This window comes from Phodopus roborovskii, unplaced genomic scaffold (assembly GCF_943737965.1).
Source record: "Phodopus roborovskii unplaced genomic scaffold, PHOROB, whole genome shotgun sequence".
NCBI lineage: Eukaryota > Metazoa > Chordata > Mammalia > Rodentia > Cricetidae > Phodopus > Phodopus roborovskii.
In genome coordinates, this window is record NW_026126607.1 from 53341 (window position 1) to 74559 (window position 21219).

The 21219-nt window shown below is 42.8% G+C and overlaps 1 protein-coding gene across 1 annotated transcript in view; it reads left to right on the plus strand.

Annotated features, from left to right (window-relative positions):
* Kidins220 (kinase D interacting substrate 220) overlaps positions 1-21219 on the plus strand; it is an 80069-nt gene that overhangs the window by 9337 nt on the left and 49513 nt on the right. Inside the window, 12 exon segments of the mRNA XM_051205971.1 lie at positions 1372-1470; positions 2382-2480; positions 3126-3227; positions 4623-4721; positions 7218-7415; positions 9366-9464; positions 13257-13355; positions 13821-13919; positions 16602-16779; positions 18319-18483; positions 19305-19484; positions 20332-20497. Of these exon segments, the coding sequence (XP_051061928.1) occupies positions 1372-1470; positions 2382-2480; positions 3126-3227; positions 4623-4721; positions 7218-7415; positions 9366-9464; positions 13257-13355; positions 13821-13919; positions 16602-16779; positions 18319-18483; positions 19305-19484; positions 20332-20497 (1583 nt within the window).

Consider the following 21219-nt stretch of genomic DNA (forward strand, 5'->3'; position numbering starts at 1 on the left):
TGTTTTTTAAGGTTTATTTATTATGTACACAGTATTCTGCCTGTATGTGTGCCTGTAGGCCAGAAGAGGGCACCAGATCTCATTATAGATGGTTGTGAGCCACCATGTGGTTGCTGGGAATTAAACTCAGGAACTCAAGAAGAGCAGTCAGTGCTCTTAACCTCTGGGCTATCTCTCCAGCCCAGCTACATCATTTTCATTGTTGTTTTAATCAGGAGAGAATTTTTTGCTTACAGCCAAGTATTTCATGCCTTTTTACTTTTTCCCTGTGCACATGGCACTCCTGAAGTTCATGTCTGTATAGTCAAGTGTCTTAAGAATATTTCTGTGTATGAGCTGTGCTGTTAAGTGACTCTGTAATTGCAACTTATAGATGGTGTTATTCTTAATAATGGCCCCTTCTGATGATGCCTCTGAAGTACAAATCACTGTCCTGTTTTTTGGGTTTCTCAGTGTTCTTCTAGTTACTTTTAGGATCACACAGCTGGATTCTTATGCTTTAGTGACCATCTGAATTTTTGTGTTTTTAAGACAGAGTCACTGTGTAGACCTTCCTCTGCCTCTCCAGGGCTGGGATTAAAAGCATGTGCCACTACCCATGGTGTGATCATTTGAATTAATTCACTCCCTGAAACAGTGGTTCTCAACCTTCCTAATGCTGTGTGACCCTTTAATACAGTTCCTCATGTTGTGGTGACCCCTAACCATAAAATTATTTTTGTTGCTGTTTTATATCTGTAATTTTGCTACTGTTGTGAATCATAATATTTTTTGGAGATAGAGGTTTGCCAAAGGGATTGTGACCCACAGGTTGAGAACCACTGTCCTAAATAAAAGGACAGTTCTGCTCTTTATTTACAAAACAAGAGAGAACTGTTCTTTGTTGCAATATTTCTAGCTTCCCCAGTTGCAGCTGCTGTACTTTAACACTAAATACATGTTTCCATACACTGGGCTGCAGGCTCTTTAATTTGAGTAACAGTTGCTAGGGGCAGGATCACCCTTGAGGTTTTGGTGGTCAGCTTCTCTCCTTTCTACAACACAGTATGTGATGAGAAGTTCAGGAGACTCAACTAGCACCCATGACACTGCTGTCTGTGCCATTATTCCTGACGCAGGCCGGTGACAGTCCTGATCTGGCAGGTGACAGTCCAGATGCAGGCCGGTGAGGGTCCTGACACAGGCCAGTGACAGTCCTGATATAGGAGGTAAAGTCTTAAAGATAGCTTCCGTGTTGTTCCACAGAGGCTTAGCATGCACGACTCATGTCATATCAGTTTGGACGGTCATTTGGCATGTAAATTCAAGTGTATCCCTGACTTTGGAATGTTGTTTCTTATTCTGAAATGTGCCATTTTGAATACTTTCAAGGACAACTGGACAGCACTTATATCCGCATCTAAAGAGGGGCACACCCACATTGTGGAGGAGTTGCTTAAGAGTGGGGCCAATCTGGAGCATCGTGACATGGTATGTGCATTTTCCATGGGGCAGCATCAGTTAGCTGAAAGTCACTGACAGGGATGGAGATGCAGGAAACTTTGTCTGTGCTTTCAAGATAGAGTCCTTTTGTTTTATGACTCGGGGCTGGATTTTGGAGTGACTGAATGTTTTAAATGCTGGTGTTATAGTGTCTCCTGGTGTGTGTGTGTGTGTGTGTGTGTGTGTGTGTGTGTGTGTGTTTGTGTGTGTGTATGATCTGCCCAGGCTGCTGTCCATGAACACTACAGTTCTCATAGGACATGGCTCATAGTTGTCATGCACCTCCTGTTTGATCAGGATCTGGGTAAGGCATAAAAGTGAGAAAAGGGATAATTTTTGACTTAGATTGAAAGACATTTAACTTTTTAAGAAGTCAGTTTTAACAGTATGAGCAAGCAAGGAAGGAAGTGATTTGCCTTGACATATACATCATACATTACTTAGCTGATGGGGGTTAACAAAGTACATGTGGCTTAACTTTGAAGACACTACAGTGTCTGTTTTTCCCTTCATAGTATATTGTGCCACACAGGGTTTTACTTCTATCATCCTATGTTTGCAAATTTAGGAAGATATTACTGTACTTAGTTTGGTTGTAAAATGCCCCCAAATATTATGACCCTGCTACCTTCTAGGCTGTGAGCAGCCAGAGTGATTCTTAGAAGCAAGAGTGTCCCTAGTTCAGTTTTTGACGTTTACTATACAAACTTTGCAGTGATTACTGTAGACTCAGCAGATTTTATTCAGTCTATGTTCTGCTGTTTATTTCCGAGGAGCCTGAGGATTCAAGACAATAGTCTTGATAAAACAGTGCAGTTGCAGAGATGTGTGTAGAGGACCTGGTTACAGACACTCCTTGCTTGGTGATGACACAGTTCCGCACACCCTTTTGTCTTTAGGGGGGATGGACAGCTCTCATGTGGGCGTGCTACAAAGGCAGGACTGACGTTGTCCAGTTGCTTCTTTCTCATGGCGCCAACCCAAATGTCACCGGTTTGGTAAGCATTAACAAAAAAGTGAATCTGTAATGTGAATGGTAAGTCTTCGTACAGAGTGTTGCAGGCTTTTTATATTTCATAGTGGGTAGAGATTTTTTTAGATCATATTGAACATCATATAGAATGCCATTCTAAGACTCAATGAAAATTTTATACATTGTCCTTTCTCAGTTTTTCCAGTGAAAAAGCAAATATTTTTGTTCAATGAACTCAAATGTTAACCGTCATTGTGTAGCATTTCAAAAGGAAATTGTGAATTCCTTGGTTATCTTATCATGGGTGCATCGTTTCTCTGAGTTTCTTGAAAAGATGTTTACCAAGAACCCATACCATTTTCTGTACATTCTATACATGTCTGTATGTGCTTTTTACTTCTTCTGCTTACTAATCTTGCCTGTTGGCTAATCACAATAGATGTGTTAACTCTGCAAAAATGAATGCATTGATAATATGTTATTACGGCTTAACACATCTTAGTTTTAATTATGTATTATGAATATTTGTATTTTTAAAATGGAGAATGGTCTCTAACTTGGTTAAAAAAAACATGACTTTGTGTTAATTCTGCTTGGTGAATTTGTGTTGCAAATGTGCATCTAAAAGACTCTCTTCTTGCTCCACCCTGTGGGTGCCTGTGTAACCCAGCAGTACAGTGTCTATCCCATCATCTGGGCAGCTGGCAGAGGCCATGCCGACATAGTGCATCTTCTGCTGCAGAATGGTGCGAAAGTCAACTGCTCTGACAAGGTGAGTGTTCCTGTTATGAACTTCTCTGATGTATCTTACTTAGAGATGGGTCCTCTGTTTGTGTTGTGGGCTAAGTGTTCTCTTGATGTTTATTACTTCAAATTCATTGTTCTAAAAGAGACATGGATAATGGACTGGTGTCTTCGTTGTTTAATGTTTTCTATTATAGCTTCTTTCTACTTTCAATCTCACTTGCTGTGTTTGTGTGAAAATTATTCTAAAATTCAGGTTTGTTTCTCTCTTTCCTCGTGCTTAGAGTTTGAAAGCTGGTGATTGGAAGTAATGGTTGCAAGTTACTTTTGAAGTGTGGGAGAAATGGTGACAATGGGCTTTTAAGAGAGAAGGCTACCAGGAAAGCTGGTGTCCCAGTCAGAGTCTCTATAGCTGTGTTGAAACACCATGACCAGAGAGCAAGTTGGGGAGGAAAGGGTTTATTTGGCTTACACTTCCGCATTGCTGTTCATCACTGGAGAAAGTCAGGACAGGAATTCATTCAGGGCAGGAACCTGGAGGCAGGAGCTGATGCAGAGACCATGGAAGGGAGCTGCATACTGACTTGCTCCTCATGACTTGCTCAGCCTGCTTTTTTTAGAGAACCCAGGCTCCACTCGCCATGGGCTGGGTACTCCTCCATTGATCACTCCATGAGAAAATGCCTTACAGCTGTGGTTGTCAAGTAGACAGGTTGATTGGGGTTATGGTTAAGAGTACAGATCTGGAAGCTTGGTGGTTCTGTGGGTATTTTTCTACTTTTTTTTTTTTTTTTTTTTGGTTTGTTTGTTATTTTGAGACAGAGTTTCTCTGTATAACCCAACTGTCCTGGAACTCCTTTGTAGATCAGGCTGGCTTTGAACTCAGAAGTTTACCTGCCTCTGTTGTCAAAATCCTAGGATTAAAGGAGTGTGCCACCACTTCCTGGCTTTTTTTTTTTTTTTTTAACCTCGATAACTTTGTGACTTTGACCTAGTTTAGGGGTCACTTTCTTGTATGAAAATATTATCCTATGATGATGAACTGGGCTTAGTCTGTGATACAGACTAAGCACTTTAACCATTTGAAGTTGTCTGAGCTGTGTTTGATACTTGGTTGCTAACTTTTACACCATTAGACTTCAGGTTATGTCATAAAGTATAGGAAACAGTGAATGCCTATTGAAAATTAAGTGGAAAGATTATCTTGTTTGGAAAAGCTAAATAAAGTTGATTAAAGACATTTCATATAAAATGATTACCTACTCAGGACAAAAGAATGAGGGTAATAGGTTTTTATCTAGGACTGAAATTATGACTAGTATAAATACTTACCTAAGAATACTCAAAATATAACTTCATTATGAGCTGCTTTTTTTTAGTATGTGTCCAAAGGTAATTTTGAGTTTATTGCCTGTTTTAACAGTATGGAACAACCCCTTTGGTGTGGGCTGCCCGAAAGGGTCATTTGGAATGTGTGAAGCATTTGTTGGCCATGGGAGCTGATGTTGATCAGGAAGGAGCCGTAAGTACCTCTCTTCTTCATGCCCTTCTAGTAGAGAGGCATTTTTTCTTTAAGAAAATAATTTGAGCTCATACAAGCCTAGAAAAGTTTCCCTGGAGTTCTTAAATGTTATTTTTTTTGTTGTTGTTTCTAGTTTTGAAATAGAACTTTGCTATGTAGCCCAGGCTTTCCTGTCTTTGCTGCTAAATGCTGGGACTCCTTTAGTGGCATTGACTTTGGAAATAAGCATGTTGTGATAAGAAAAACAATACATATTTGCCTTTGAGGATCTGTTGCTAATGTACATAAATTTTGGGAAATGGACACCATGAAGAATAATTTTCAGTAATCTTGTAAACTTAAAAATTCTTCAGGTCAAGCAAGGGGGTGGTGGTGCATACCTTTAAGCCCAGCACTTGGGAGGTAGAGGCAGGCAGATCTCCATGAGTTTGAGGCCAGCCTGGTCTACAGATCTACAAAGAGAAACCCTGTCTCAAACCACCCCCCAAAAATTCTTTAGGTGAAGTAGCCCTCCCCTTCCTTCTTTCCTTCTTAATTTTTTTTTTTTTTTTTTTTTGAGATAGTCTCTCATTATGTATCATGGCTGGCCTGGAACTTGCAATGTATATCTGGCTGACTTTGAATTCACAGAGATCGTCCTGCCTCTGCCTCCTGACCTAGGACAAAAGTCATGTGCCACCATGCCAAGCTGGTTTTTAATCATAATTGTAGGAAAACATGCTCTATTAAAATGCCTTTTCTTAAAGTAATGTTGGACTGTGTGGGATCTTTGTTGTAAGGTGTTGTTCCTGTCTAATAAACAGTTAAGGACATCAGGCATGAACCATTACGGTTAAAATTTGGTCCAGTCTAACTGACTGCCAGTTATTAATTCAATATTGAGCACTAGCTGTGTACCTCATCTATGCTAAGAGTGCTGGAGAGCCACAAGGAGCTTCACAAATAGCTTTTTCTTAGAGGTCCAAGAATGTTTCAGAAATTAATGTTTGTGTGCAGCAAGTACTTTTCAAGTACCAAGGGCTATTACTTGTGTGGTTATTATCTTATGTCAGACAGCTCGTGATTGAGTCTGAGAGGAAGCAACACCAAATCTCTGGACACCTGCAGCCAAGTTAAATGGTGTAGCTCATACTAGACTTCCTAGAGCAATGGCGTCCAGTGTGTCCTCTCTTCCATGATGGCCTTTAAGGCACTGTTCATCCTGCTGGGCCACAGCAGGTCCCAGGTCCACTGGCCTCTCTCTCCTGAGTTATCAACTAGATGAACAGCTCACTATTGTGATAATTTGATGATGAATGTGAGAAAGTGTCCAGTATTTTAAAGGACTATTTAGAATATATTAATGGGCTTTTAAGTACTGTTAAAGATCAATTATTAAACTTTTATTGAGATAGGCTCTATCTCTTAAGTTGTCATTTTTCCTAAACGTTTTATTATAAAAAACTCTTAGTTTCGAGTTTGATCCATTTTACTGTGAATTATTTAAATTGGAAAGTGTTGAATTTTGAGTCCTTTTTTCAACCTTGTAACATCTGTAAAGGGTTTTTTCCCTGTGAGTGAGTCTATTATCAGGAAAAGCACTGAACCGGATAGTTTAATGACTCAACAGAAGTAGTGTATCTTTGAAAACTGAAAATACAGGATGGCTCCATGGCTCAGTGGATAAAGTGCTTGCTGCTAAACCCAGTGACCTGAGTTCTGCCACTGGGATCCATGTTGTGCAAAGAGAAAATGAACTCCTATGACTTGACCTCCACATGTCCACCTACATGTATGTACATACACAGTGAAAAAAAGTGCAAAGAACAACTTGTTTCAAAACCTGAACATATATCTCCTGTCACTTTTGGCATGTGTCTTTTTATTTATATTGGCATTTTGTCAGAACTAACTTTTAAAAATTTAATACATTTGTTAATTTATTGGAAAGGGGCACATGTATGCCATTACACACATGTGTTGTTCAGAGGACAACTTTTGAGAACCAGTTCTCCCTTCCACCACATGGCTCCTAAGGATCTAATTGAGGTCATTAGGCGTGGCAACAAGTGTCTCTATAAGCTAAGCCTTCTTGCTGGCCTGACTGGAAATAACTTTTAATGGCTAGAGGATTATTATAGTGGTAGAGCCCTTTCCTAGCATGCTCAGGGGCCTGGATTATAGGCCAACACCACCAACTGTTACAATTTGAGTATATTTTTAAAATTATGTGTATGTGTCTGTGTTTGCCTGTGGATATATGCATATGAGTGGGAGTTCCTGCACAGGCCAGAAGAGGGCAGCAGATTCCCTGGAGCCGGACTTAGAAATGTTTGTGAGTCACCCAGTATAGGTGCTGGAAATCAAACTCCAGTCTTCTGGAAGAGCAGCAGATACTTTTAACCACTGAGCCAGCTCGCTGGTCTCTCAACTGTTAATAATTGAAAATCATTTTCTGATTATGGCATACATAATATGTTTTCTAGAACATACTAATTTCTTTGTTTTACTTTGAAGAATTCGATGACTGCACTTATTGTGGCAGTGAAAGGCGGCTACACACAGTCAGTGAAAGAGATTTTGAAGAGGAATCCGAATGTAAACCTGACTGACAAGGATGGGAACACCGCTTTGATGATTGCATCAAAGGAGGGACACATAGAGATTGTACAGGACCTGCTGGATGCTGGGACATACGTGAACATACCTGACAGGGTAAGGAACCCCCTCAGACTCTTCTATAGCAGTGAAGTAGGCGGCAAACTCCATAGCTGCACTCATCACCAAGTCTTCACATAGGACATGAGCTTGTTTTAAGAGAAAATTTATTTCTGCTTTTGAAACCAATAAGTTAAAATTTCCAGGTTTTGTTACTGGAAATGGTTTCTTTGTAACTATCCCTGGGGTGTTTTTCATGGCTGGTGTTACTCATTGTCACAGGACTTAAATTCTACCTTATACTTAAGATTTATTTGTTTTCTCTCTCCTGACTTCTTCCCTGAAGTTACACATATGTGTTCGGAACTCTCCAATTGAGTGTATATTTATTTAGTAAGTTTTTAAAACTTACAGCAAATAAAATGGAAGTGGGGTTTTGCTTTTGTTTAAGTACCTGGAGCTGCTTTCCCTCAGTTTCCTCCATCTCAGCAAATAGTACTACTCCCTACTCTCTGCTTTACCTTTTCCTTACCTAACCCATGTCATTCTGTTGACTCACGTAAAACTTGCCCTCCCTGGCCAAAGCCATTCTCGCCTATTATTTGTAACAGACTTCTCTGTTGCTTCTGCTTTATGTCTGCGTGCTGTTGGATGCATGCAGTCCTTTGTTGAAGTCATCCAAGGCCTTCTCTTACACTTTGGATACATACTCCAGTTTTAGTTTACAGACCTGGCATGTCACTGTCCTTACTGTTATGTCACACTGTCCCATTTAGGAGGTTGCAGTCCTAGTAAGCCCCTTCTGTTTCTTGTGCATGCTGATCTTGTCCTGCTGTGGTGTAGGGCCATGTGCATGCTGTGCTCTTAGTGGAGAATGCTGGCCATGCACTTCACCTCTGCTTATATCTGCCTAGTCTGAAAGGTCACTTTTAGCTGTCCTGTCCAGAGGGACTTTTATTCGGATATGCTGTTCTGTCTGTATCGTGTTTGTCTTGGTTTATTTATTTTAGTATATGCTGTCTTTCTTTGTTAGACTGTAAATTTTCTTAGAGCTGGAACCTTGTTTATCTGGTTTCCAGTTTAGAATGGTGCCTGGCACACTGGAACAAGGAAATGGGTTCTTTATCAAGTTACTCATTCTCACCCACACCATTGTTTACCAGACTAGAACTGGTCTGCCTTGGGTTTATTTAAGCTGTTATTGGGGCAGCAAAGATACTACACCCCAGTGCTAACCCTGTAACCCTTAAGGAATACTGGACTTGCAGCACATTGGGGCCTCAGAACCAAAGCAGGCAACAACTCATAGGGTGATTTAACATAGATGTCTACAACTGATCTACTGTTTAGCAATTAAATAACAAGATACCCGAGCTCATGGCAAAATGAGTCTGAAGTGTGTAGGAAGCTGTGTTTCAAATGGCTGTTGCTGGTTGAATGTCATGAGGAAGTGTGCTTGTGAGGCATTTACCTTGTTTGGTTCTTGTGCAGGAGGATGATGATGTGTGTGCTTTCAGCCTGTGGCTGCCCACTGGCTGTATCCACAGACACTGCTTTGGGACCAGCCCTTGCTGTCCTTTAGAGGTGTAACAGCATGCCAGCTCTGTGCTCCCAATTTAGAGCCTGTTGCTTTTATGACTCATTAGTATTTGAAGGGGACTTATTATGTAACATCCAAACTGCCAGCCAGTGTCCTGTGATTTCAATGATATGTGTGATGGGAAATTACCTTCAAAGAGACTAGATTCCATCTGAGTAGTTTGTCTTTTAAGTTTTCATTAAAGAACATCATGAGCCCTTATTCTAAGGACTAGTGTCCTCTCTCTCTTACTCAGGGGGTTGCTAATATCAGATAGTACCAGTTAATTTGAAATCTCACCTTAGTGATACTCTTTTTCAAAGAGATTTTTAGAACAAATACAAATCTACTATATTAATAAGTGAGTAACCTTAATTTCAGAACATGTGTATTTGTTTACTAGTAGACCTTGTTTTTTGTCCTTGCAGAGTGGGGACACTGTATTGATTGGTGCTGTTAGAGGTGGTCATGTTGAGATTGTTCGAGCACTTCTCCAAAAATACGCTGACATAGACATCAGAGGGCAGGTATGTGCGCTCAGATTGGGGGTACCATGAACACATGTGTCAAGTAGTCAGGATGTCTCCCCTCCTACTTTCTGTGGAGATAAATGTATGTCCTAAGGCACTGACTATGTGTTATTGTTGTACTTATGTATTATTGACACTATTCTAAACTTCCTGAATTAATATCCACTTAAATGTAGATACAAGTAAAAAAGTTCCATACCATTCTTGGCTGTGCAGTAAATATCTGCCTCAAAAAAATAAAACAAGGGGCTGAAGGTGGCTAACTGGATAAAGGGTGCTTTCTGCTGTTTGAGAGGCCTGGGGTTCAGTTCCCAGCACCCTTGCTGAGTGGTGCACAGCTTGCCTTAACTCCAACTCCAAAGGATCTGAAACCCTCTTCTGGTCTCTGAGTTACCACATAAGTGTGTGTGTACGTATGCATGCATGAGTGCATGTACACACACACACACACACACACACACACACACACACACACACACACAATTTTTTAAATTAAAGTGAACATTGATGTATAGAAAGGAAACAAAGGAAAGCCTTCACAGGCAGGTTGAATTGGAGTTACATTGACAGAGGGCTGAGTTTCGCTGGAGTTACATTGACAGAGGGCTGAGTTTAGCTGGAGTTACATTGACAGTGGGCTGAATTTCGCTGGAGTTACATTGACAGAGGGCTGAGTTTCGCTGGAGTTACATTGACAGTGGGCTGAATTTCGCTGGAGTTACATTGACAGTGGGCTGAGTTTCGCTGGAGTTACATTGACAGAGGGCTGAGTTTCACTGGAGCTACATTGACAGAGGGCTGAGTTTCACTGGAGTTACATTGACAGAGGGCTGAGTTTCACTGGAGTTACATTGACAGTGGGCTGAGTTTCGCTGGAGTTACATTGACAGAGGGCTGAGTTTCACTGGAGTTACATTGACAGAGGGCTGAGTTTCGCTGGAGTTACATTGGCAGAGGGCTGAGTTTCGCTGGAGTTACATTGACAGAGGGCTGAGTTTCGCTGGCGTTACATTGACAGAGGGCTGGCTTTCGCTGGAGTTACATTGACAGAGGGCTGAGTTTCGCTGGAGTTACATTGACAGAGGGCTGAGTTTCACTGGAGTTACATTGACAGTGGGCTGAGTTTCGCTGGAGTTACATTGACAGAAGGCTGAGTTTCTCTGGAGTTACAAATGACAGAGGGATGAGTTTCGCTGGAGTTACATTGATAGTGGGCTGAGTTTTGCTGGAGTTACATTGACAGTGGGCTGAGTTTCGCTGGAGTTACATTGACAGTGGGCTGATTTTCGCTGGAGTTACATTGACAGAGGGATGAGTTTCGCTGGAGTTACATTGACAGTGGGCTGAGTTTCGCTGGAGTTACATTGACAGTGGGCTGAGTTTCGCTGGAGTTACATTGACAGTGGGCTGAGTTTCGCTGGAGTTACATTGACAGAGGGCTGAGTTTCACTGGAGTTACATTGACAGTGGGCTGAGTTTCGCTGGAGTTACATTGACAGTGGGCTGAGTTTTACTGGAGTTACATTGACAGTGGCTGAGTTTCGCTGGAGTTACATTGACAGAGGGCTGAGTTTCGCTGGAGTTACATTGACAGAGGGCTGAGTTTCGCTGGAGTTACATTGACAGAGGGCTGAGTTTCGCTGGAGTTTTGCTGGAGTTACATTGACAGTGGACTGAGTTTCACTGTAGTTACATTGACAGAGGGCTGAGTTTTGCTGGAGTTACATTGACAGAGGGCTGAGTTTCGCTGGAGTTACATTGACAGAGGGCTGAGTTTCACTGGAGTTACATTGACAGTGGGCTGAGTTTCGCTGGAGTTACATTGACAGTGGGCTGAGTTTCTCTGGAGTTACAAATGACAGAGGGATGAGTTTCGCTGGAGTTACATTGACAGAGGGCTGAGTTTCACTGGAGTTACATTGATAGTGGGCTGAGTTTCGCTGGAGTTACATTGACAGTGGGCTGAGTTTCGCTGGAGTTACATTGACAGTGGGCTGAGTTTCGCTGGAGTTACATTGACAGTGGGCTGATTTTCGCTGGAGTTACATTGACAGTGGGCTGAGTTTCGCTGGAGTGACATTGACAGTGGGCTGAGTTTCGCTGGAGTGACATTGACAGTGGGCTGAGTTTCGCTGGAGTTACATTGACAGTGGGCTGAGTTTCGCTGGAGTTACATTGACAGAGGGCTGAGTTTCACTGGAGTTACATTGACAGTGGGCTGAGTTTCGCTGGAGTTACATTGACAGTGGGCTGAGTTTTACTGGAGTTACATTGACAGTGGCTGAGTTTCGCTGGAGTTACATTGACAGAGGGCTGAGTTTCGCTGGAGTTACATTGACAGAGGGCTGAGTTTCTCTGGAGTTACAAATGACAGAGGGATGAGTTTCACTGGAGTTACATTGATAGTGGGCTGACTTTCGCTGGAGTTACATTGACAGTGGGCTGAGTTTCGCTGGAGTTACATTGACAGTGGGCTGAGTTTCGCTGGAGTTACATTGACAGTGGGCTGATTTTCGCTGGAGTTACATTGACAGTGGGCTGAGTTTCGCTGGAGTTACATTGACAGTGGGCTGAATTTCGCTGGAGTTACATTGACAGTGGGCTGAGTTTCGCTGGAGTTACATTGACAGTGGGCTGAGTTTCGCTGGAGTTACATTGACAGTGGGCTGAGTTTCGCTGGAGTTACATTGACAGTGGGCTGAGTTTCGCTGGAGTTACATTGACAGTGGGCTGAGTTTCGCTGGAGTTACATTGACAGTGGGCTGAGTTTCACTGGAGTTACATTGACAGTGGGCTAAGTTTCGCTGGAGTTACGTTGACAGTAGGCTGAGTTTCAGAAGGTAGGAGAAAGGAAGGCAGGGGGTTTCAGGAAGGTACCGTGACTGTGTGAGAAAGCTCAAGAATGGAGAGGAAAAGACTATGTAAGTATGGAAGATCAACCTGTTGCTGATGGTGGGATGAAAGAGATGGGAATAGAAAGAGGAGCAGTGGGGATGTGTAAGTGTCACTCTAAGAGCCAGGCATCTTGTGTTCATTTCTTAGGCTGGGAACTCCCTTAGGAACATATCGAATTAGGAAACCTAGAGTGGCACTACAGGAGGTGTCTTCTCAATTAAAGGCAGATTTTCACAAACAGATGGTTCCTGGATCACCTGTTTTAGGCCACTGATTACTCTGTGCCTGTCAGTTTTGTGCATCTATTTTTAATCAGTTTTAATTGATGCGCTCTAGCTCTGTTTTCCAGGTCTGTGTGAATCAGAGGAGCCAGACAGGTTGCTGAAGGACCTGTTCAAGCAGTGTAGTGTACCGGTGGGTTTAGGTTAAGAGAGCGACAAACAGTAATGCCTGTGTTTGTTAGGAACACATTCCTACTCACTGTCTTCAAGAGAGGTGGACACATATACTGTTACCTGGGTCAGCATGTTTAATAATGACTTGTTCAAAAGAGCAGAGTTTGGGTATCGGTGATCTCTAACCTGTTTTCTCTTCCTGGAATCTGATTGCATCACACAAGTGTTTCAGGGCTGTGGATATGGCACAGTGATATAGTGCCTGTGCAGGATGTGTGATCCTGGGCTCCACCTCCACAACACAGAAACAGAGCAGAGCACGACTTAGCAGCTCTGTGGTGGCTATTTACATAGTACTGAGTTTTCTCGGACCCTTTCATAAAGAGTTTCTCCAAAGTAAATCCTAGGACTCATGTAGATTGATGTCATCTCCCACCTCTTTAATTCATAAAGGGCAATCTTTAATACTGCCTCTTACATGGTTTTCTTTCATATACAGGACAATAAGACTGCATTGTACTGGGCTGTTGAAAAGGGAAATGCCACAATGGTGAGAGATATTCTGCAGTGCAATCCTGACACTGAAATATGCACGAAGGTACAGATGAAGTTCTTTTTGTGAGCTGGATGGTTTTAGAGTTGCAACAATGACACTTATGTATCTGTCAGAAAACACTGTCAGCTAGTCACAAGCTGGGAAGAGGTTGCTTCCCCCCGTGTTCTTAATGCTCTGTTTGGAATGCAGAACACCTTTGCTTTAAACAACCTCTGCAAGCTGTGCTTGGTTCCCCACATCAGCCATTTCTGCTTCACTCAAAGTCGTGTGAAGCTCTGCACGACTTTGGAGGTTGCAGTCAGGTGTTCTATGGGGAAAATACATTTCTAATTCTGATAGAAAGGTTAAAATGCCTTAGTAACATAGTTATTTCCATTCAAATTGCTGGTTGGGAAAGGAAAAGCACCTCCTTGTCAGTTTGTAAATTATGTTTCGTCAGAATATTTGAGTGTAGAATTGCTGAAGTAAAGGCAAACCTTGTTCTTTAAACCTTGTCTGTGCCCACAGGATGGCGAGACACCGCTGATAAAGGCCACCAAGATGAGACACATTGAAGTGGTGGAGCTGCTGCTGGATAAGGGAGCTAAGGTGTCTGCCGTGGACAAGGTAAGGACGTCTGTGTGGAGCGCCCGTGGAGAGGTGGCGGTACACTGACCTGCACATCTGGGGAGTGCTGGAGATGAGACGACTAGCTGGGATTGTACGCAGGGCCTTGTGATTCTGTTCCAGCATCATGGTGTGGAGTGAGCATGCTTAGTGTGCTTACTGTTCCCCTTCTGTAGCTGGAAACCAGCTGTGGGAGCTGTCCTTGACCACCACATGAGGAGGACATCTCAGGGGTATCTTTCCACAAGTCTACAGAGAATATAGAGGGGCTGGGAGGGTGTGTTCTCCAAGTAGACTGTAGACTGGCATTGATGGTCCAGTTCCCAGCATCTTATGGGGCAGGTTATACTGCCTGTATCTCTAGCCCCAGGAGATCTGATGCCTTCTTCCTGCTTCCCTGAGGATACACATTCACATGCAGATAACCACATATAGACACATAAATAAAAGTAAAAAACAAAAAAATTAATTAGGAAGGACATAAAGACTTCTGAAACTGACAACTTCTGCTGGATGCAGTGATACACACCTCTAATCCCAGCACTCAGGAGGCAGAAGCAGGTGGATCTCTGTGAGTGTGGGGCCAGCCTGACCCACATAGAGAATTCCTAGGCCAGCCAGGGCCTAGTAGTAAGACACTGTCCCAAAACCAACAATAACAACAACAAAAACCAAACCAAACCAAAACCAAAGCACTGAACACATAGTACTGGGAGTCGCTGTGGAGACAGTCAGCACGTGCTTGCTGACAGATTCTCATGGTAAGGAAACAGCTGTTCACTGAACATATTGTACTGGGGATTGTACATGGACAAGGAAGAGGCTGTAAGAGTTCTTATCTGTGATGCTGAATGTAGAGCCTTGGGACTTTGCCCCTGCAAAGTGAAGTGCTAGCCCCCTGATCTGGGGCCCTGTGCCTTTAGTATTTGAAGTGATGCTTGTATGAGTCTGAAATCTGGCTTTTCATATGCTATTTCACAAAAATAAACTGTGAAATAAATATGTCTAACCTAGCTGTTGCTGCTCTGTGCTTATTTTCTGCATATTTATGGTTTTGCTTGTTTTCCAGAAATTTTGTGAGCTGATGATATTTTGCTTTCTTGTGGGTTTGAGAATGTGGAATGGTGTTGGGTGGTTCGGCTGTGTTGAGTTTGAGGACTGATAGACAGTCGGGCTGTGACCAGCAGCCATTGGGATGTATGGGATGAAAAGCTGACAAGACCTCCAAAGTGGGGATGAGAACTTGGAGTTAGTGTAGGGCATGTGGGTGCGTGTGTTAGCAATGAAGATCCGAGTGTAGAGAGCAATGAAAACAGATGGAGTTTAGCCCTCAGAGTGTCGTGCTGTTGGTTTTGTAAGTATTCTTGGTTATCAAGTTTCTTCCTTTTAAGTCATCAGCTATATAACGTCAGAACCATTTTGTCTTCTGTTTCTATGTCTTCCAAAGTACCCAGCACTTGCTCCTTTACACTTGCTCAGTTCAGCAGTTACTGTACTATTTGTTGTCACAGGAAGGAAACTAGAGAGGAACGTGAGACAGAGGAACAGTTTGGATAAGGTCCATCCCCAGGAGCCAGGGGAAGGACGTGCAGGCCTTTCATGTGTTGTCTCAGAGCGGCCAGTGTAGGCAAGAGCTGGGATATAATTTCTAAGTTTCACATGTTGGTTGTCATCAAGGGATGGTTTGTGAAGTACTAGACAGAATACTTGGCAGACTGGAGAGGTCCTCACAAATGCAAGTCTTTCTCAGTGTGGGCTGTGAATGCTCTCATGATTGCAGAGTCTTGTAGGGGAGGTGACAGCTGGTGACAGGGGTGAAAGATGAAGAGACTGGAGATACTGCAGTGACGGAGGACAGATATGACACAATGGAGAATGTAGACTCCATGATGGAAGATGCTTGATTAAGGTTACAGGGATTGATGGGGTTGATCACAGTGCTTGGGGACTGGCCTGGAAGCTGGTAGAAGAAAGCCATGAACTGGAGCATGAACTAGTGAAGAAAAGTGCTGGCAGTGGCCTGGGGCAGTGACTGTTGTGATGGAGGAATGGTGCTGAGGCGTGGGTCCTGCCCGGGACAGTGACTGTTGTGATGGAGGAATGGTGCTGAGGCATGGGTCCTGCCCAGGACAGTGACTGTTGTGATGGAGGAATGGTGCTGAGGCATGGGTCCTTCCCAGGACAGTGATTGTTATGATGGAGGAATGGTGCTGAGGCATGGGTCCTGCCCAGGACAGTGACTGTTATGATGGAGGAATGGTGCTGAGGCATGGGTCCTTCCCAGGACAGTGACTGTTGTGATGGAGGAATGGTGCTGAGGCATGGGTCCTTCCCGGGACAGTGACTGTTGTGATGGTGAAATGTTACTGAGGCATGGGTCCTGCCCAGGACAGTGACTGTTGTGATGGAGAAATGTTACTGAGGCGTGGGTCCTGGCCTGGGAGGTGCACACGGTGAGCTGCAGGGAGAGAAGCTGCATCTTAGAAGCCTGGAGGGAAATGTTTCTGAGAAGTGCTGGTAGATAGCGAGGGAACTGTAGTACACAGAGATCCAAATTCACATTATGTTTGTACCATTTGTGAAAACGTGCACCTCTAGATCGTCTGCTTTATAGGGGCATGAAAAGTGTTCCTTAGAGCTGGCCTGAGGACAAGAAGTTCAGCCTGTGCTGCCATTTTACAGAAAGGTGACACTCCCCTGCATGTTGCCATCCGAGGGAGGAGCCGGAGACTGGCAGAACTTCTTTTAAGGAACCCCAAAGATGGGCGGCTACTTTACAGGCCCAACAAAGCAGGCGAAACTCCCTACAACATTGACTGCAGCCACCAGAAAAGCATTTTAACACAAATATTTGGAGCCAGTAAGTGATGAGTTTTGTCCTTGACTGAACCTGTGCATGCACAATAGTATGTTGTGTCTGTGTGCATATATGTATGTGTGTCTGTGTACATGCATGTATGTGCATATCTGTGTTCATGTGCATGTGTGCTTTGCTGGAGGTTGAACTCAGGGCCCTGTCAATACTAGGCAAGAGCTTTACCTCTAAGCAGCTCAACACTCCTACTTGAATTTTTAAATAATGAATTTTAAGTAAAATTATATGGAAAAGAAATGGTCCAACATACCTGGTCCAAAAAAAGATTTAAAAAAAAGATTTTTATTAGCTTTATTCATTTTATTTTATCTGTGAGTGTTTTGCCTATATGTATATAAGTGTCTTCCTAGTCATCTCACCAACAGAAAGATTTTTTTTAAAAATTGTTTCTCGGCTGGTAAGGTGTTTCAAAGTATAAAGGCTCCTGCTGGTCAAGCCTGGTGACCTGAGCCTGATTCCTGGAACTCGGGCTCCAGCTGGAAGAAGAGAGCTGATGCTTCTGACTTGTCCTCTGACCAACCTAGACCCATGTGGCCTTTCATGTGCTCATGATGTTAAACACTTCCTAGCTGTTCTTACACTTAAAAAATATTTAAACAATTACTTATAGGGATATTTCTGTGTTTGTGAATGTGTGTTGCATGTGTGCATGTGTGTGTGTGGGGGGGGGACGCACGCGAATGTGCATGTGCGTGCGTGCATGAGTGTGTAAGTGTGTGTGCACCTGTGTGCATACGTGTGTGCGTGTGTGCCTGTGGAGACCAAAAGAAAGTGTTGGATCCCCAGGAACTAGGTTATAGGCCCTTTGAATTGCTCTGTGTGGATGCTGGAAGCCTATTAACACTGAGCATCTCCCCAGCCCATCTTCCATCTTCTTGTTTTATTATTATTATTTTTTTAATCTTTAAAATAGCTATCTCTTTGGTGGTGTTGTTTGTTTGAGTTGCCTTAACGTAGGAAGAATTGGTCATAAAATCTTTTTACCAAGAATTATTCTGTCTTGATTGCCTATTATATTCTACATTAACACTTTACAGTATATGTTCTATTTTTTAAAAAATGCCTCTGCAGTTGAAGTGTCTCTTGAACTTTTCTCCCACCTCTAGCTGTAAGGATTGGACCCAAGGCTCACGAATGGCAGCAGTGCTCTGCTGTAGATTGCAGAGCTATAGATTGCAGAGCTGTAGATTGCAGAGCTGCAGATTGCAGAGCTGTGCCCCCAGCCCAGGAATACATGATAAATGGCAGAGGAGAGAGAACTGTGTCTAATTGTCAGTGTTTTTGTTTTTTGTTTTCCTTAGCTGTGCTTCAGAATATTGTATCTTATCATTAAGTAATAGGTATTTTATAATACATACATTATGCTTCTGAAAATACAGTATCTATATAAGAATCTGGAGCTGTTTTTACAGAGACTTAAATGGTCAGGATTAGGTGCCCCTCCCCCCAACAATGGGTTAGAACTGTGCTCCTTCTTAAGTGACACACTGTTAATATAAGGATGTGGTGTGCTTCTAATCACAGGACACTTGTCTCCTACGGAAACAGACGGCGACATGCTTGGTTACGATTTGTATAGCAGTGCCCTGGCAGACATTCTCAGTGAACCCACCATGCAGCCACCCATTTGTGTGGGGTTGTATGCACAGTGGGGAAGTGGGAAGTCTTTCTTACTCAAGAAACTAGAAGGTAAAGAAATGCTTTTATGAAGTCCTCGGAGACAACACTGTTCTGTGCAGTAAAAGCTCTGAGTGTGGTTGCCCTGTCTCAGCATCTGCTTGGGGGGGTTGGTGTTTCTCCCTCTAGTTCACCTTTCCATGTTTCCTTTGTAAAACAGGTTCAGTTGTGGGTCAGCACCCGGTGTAACCCTTGGTAGTGCGTGGGCAGTGAAGTGGGTTCTTCACACACTGGTCAGTTTGCAGGCCTTCCATGAGCTCTGTGCTGTGGTCAGGACCAAGTGTCCTTGCTGATAATCCAGGCCTTTCCGCCTTCAGAGGCCTCCTCCCCTGTCATAATACTCTTACCTTTGGCTCTTCATGGACAGGCTATGGTGTGCATTTAAAATAAACTCAAATTTTGTAGAAAGAATAACTGTGTTTCTTATTATACTTAATGTACCTCTGAGAACTGCAGTGGAAGGCTGAAGGGTCAAGAGAAATGGAGGTGATGTGTATTTTGAAGACAGAGTCCTATTTCTGTTTTTGCATGTGTGAGCAATACTTTATTTGGTACAAACCACAAAACCTAGTATCAGTAAAACCTTGACAGATGAGAATAATGGACATGAGAGTTTATGCATCTTCGAGACTGGGGGATGAGGGTAGGTGTGCACCGGAGGATGGGATGCTCAGGTTGATTAAAAAGGAAATGTTAGTTTAAATGGTGAAGCAACAACAATGTTATCTAGGGCACTTAAGGGTTCAGTACAAGCTCATATTAAAACAGGAAAGTTAAAGAATGAGTTACATCTAAGCAGAACAAGTAAAACTTCACATTAATTTTTCTTTCAGATGAAATGAAGACTTTTGCAGGACAGCAGATCGAGCCCCTTTTCCAGTTCTCATGGCTCATAGTATTCCTCACCCTGCTGCTGTGTGGGGGGCTGGGCCTAGTGTTTGCTTTTACAGTTGATACAAATCTCGCCATAGCAGTTTCATTGAGTTTCCTGGCTCTCTTATATATATTCTTCAGTAAGTCTTTGATTTCCTAAAATCTTTTTCAAAAATGGAGAATAACATTGTGTGTGTGTTACTTAAAACATGTTTCCTAAAAATATACTTGATTTTCATAATTGGCTGAAAAAATTGATCTTTTTGCTCCTTTGTAAGTTGGTTTAGAATATCAGTGTTAAAATCTGGCTGGAGTAGCTTTAAGGACCAGTGTACCTGACTGGCCTGCTGTCTGTTACAATAGTGGTGACTGTCATACTGCAGTAGACCCTTGCTCAAGAGAAGGCTCCATGGCCAGTGCTGGTCAGTTCTTGCACAGTTTGACTGTTACTATGATTTTTAGTTTTTCTGAAATTAGACTAGGAATCTCTGTTTTGTGGCCCACACCTTTATTCCCAGCACTCAGGAGGCAGAGGCAGATGGATCTCTGTGAGTTCAAGGCCAGCCTGGTCTACAGAATGAATTCCAGGATAGCCAGGGCTACCTAGAGAGACCCTGTCTCGAAAAAACAAAAACAAAACAAAACAAAACAAACAAACAAAAAAAAAAGCAAGTACATAAATTGGTTCCCAATGAACTGTTTGAATTTATCAGTTGCAAACACAAGAGACTTGGCTATTTTGCGTCTGATCTACCCACAAGACTAGACTCTGTGGCTTGGCTTTCACTTAGGATTCATAGGCCACATTATACCTCACACACCTCTGTACACCAAGATGGTTACTTGAAAATTCTTGGAGGAGTATTTAAGAATCAGTGTGGATAGTCACAGTTACATGGTCATGGTTACACAGTGTTAGCTTCCCTTCACTTGATAATTGACTATGACAAACCAATTGGCCTGACTGATTTGACCTGTGTGTTTCAGTTGTCATTTACTTTGGTGGACGGCGGGAAGGAGAGAGTTGGAACTGGGCCTGGGCCCTCAGTACCAGACTGGCAAGACACATTGGCTACCTGGAGCTCCTCTTCAGACTAATGTTTGTGAACCCACCTGAGCTTCCAGAGCAAACGACAAAGGCTTTGCCCGTGAGGTGAGTCCATCCCTTTGACAGGAAGAAACTTCAGTAAGGATGTACAAGAGATTTAAAAGGATTTTATAAGGCATCATATCCCAAAAAATATTGGTACCTTAGTCTTTTTTTTTTTTTTTTTTGATGAAAAAACAATACAAAAGCTTGCCTTAGTACCTTTGAGAAACACTTCATAGTGTGTCCCATTTCCATAGATGAGGTAATTTTCCCACAAGAAACCTGTTTGTTTTTACGGTATTTTATTTGTGTAGAAACCTCTCCCTCTTCCTTGACATCTGCTACTTAACTTGGGGCTTTTCTGGGAGCAGTGCCAGGGTTCAAACCCAGGGGTTTCCCTAAGTAACCCTGCATGATGGGGCCATACATCACCTCTGCTATTATCCTTGCTGACACCTTGGGAAGGATGTTGGCCTTTGGGGTGGAGTTACAACAGGAAGAAATCTGTATCAAAGGTCTGGCTTCTCCTTGAAGGAACAGAATCCCCCCTCCCCCCCCCAGAAACACTGCTCTTTCTTCATCTCTCCAAATGGTTGTATGCATCTAAAATTATTGCACATCTCAAGCAGGAAGCGATGAGTTAAAGTGTGAAGGGTAAAGGACAATAAGGCATAAAGAAAAGTATAAGGTTTTAGATGAAAGTAAGTTTGTTTCTTAAGCTTGAAAATCAAGAGCACAAACCTCCCACAGGGGTTAGCAAAAAGATTTAAAAATCTGCTGAAAAG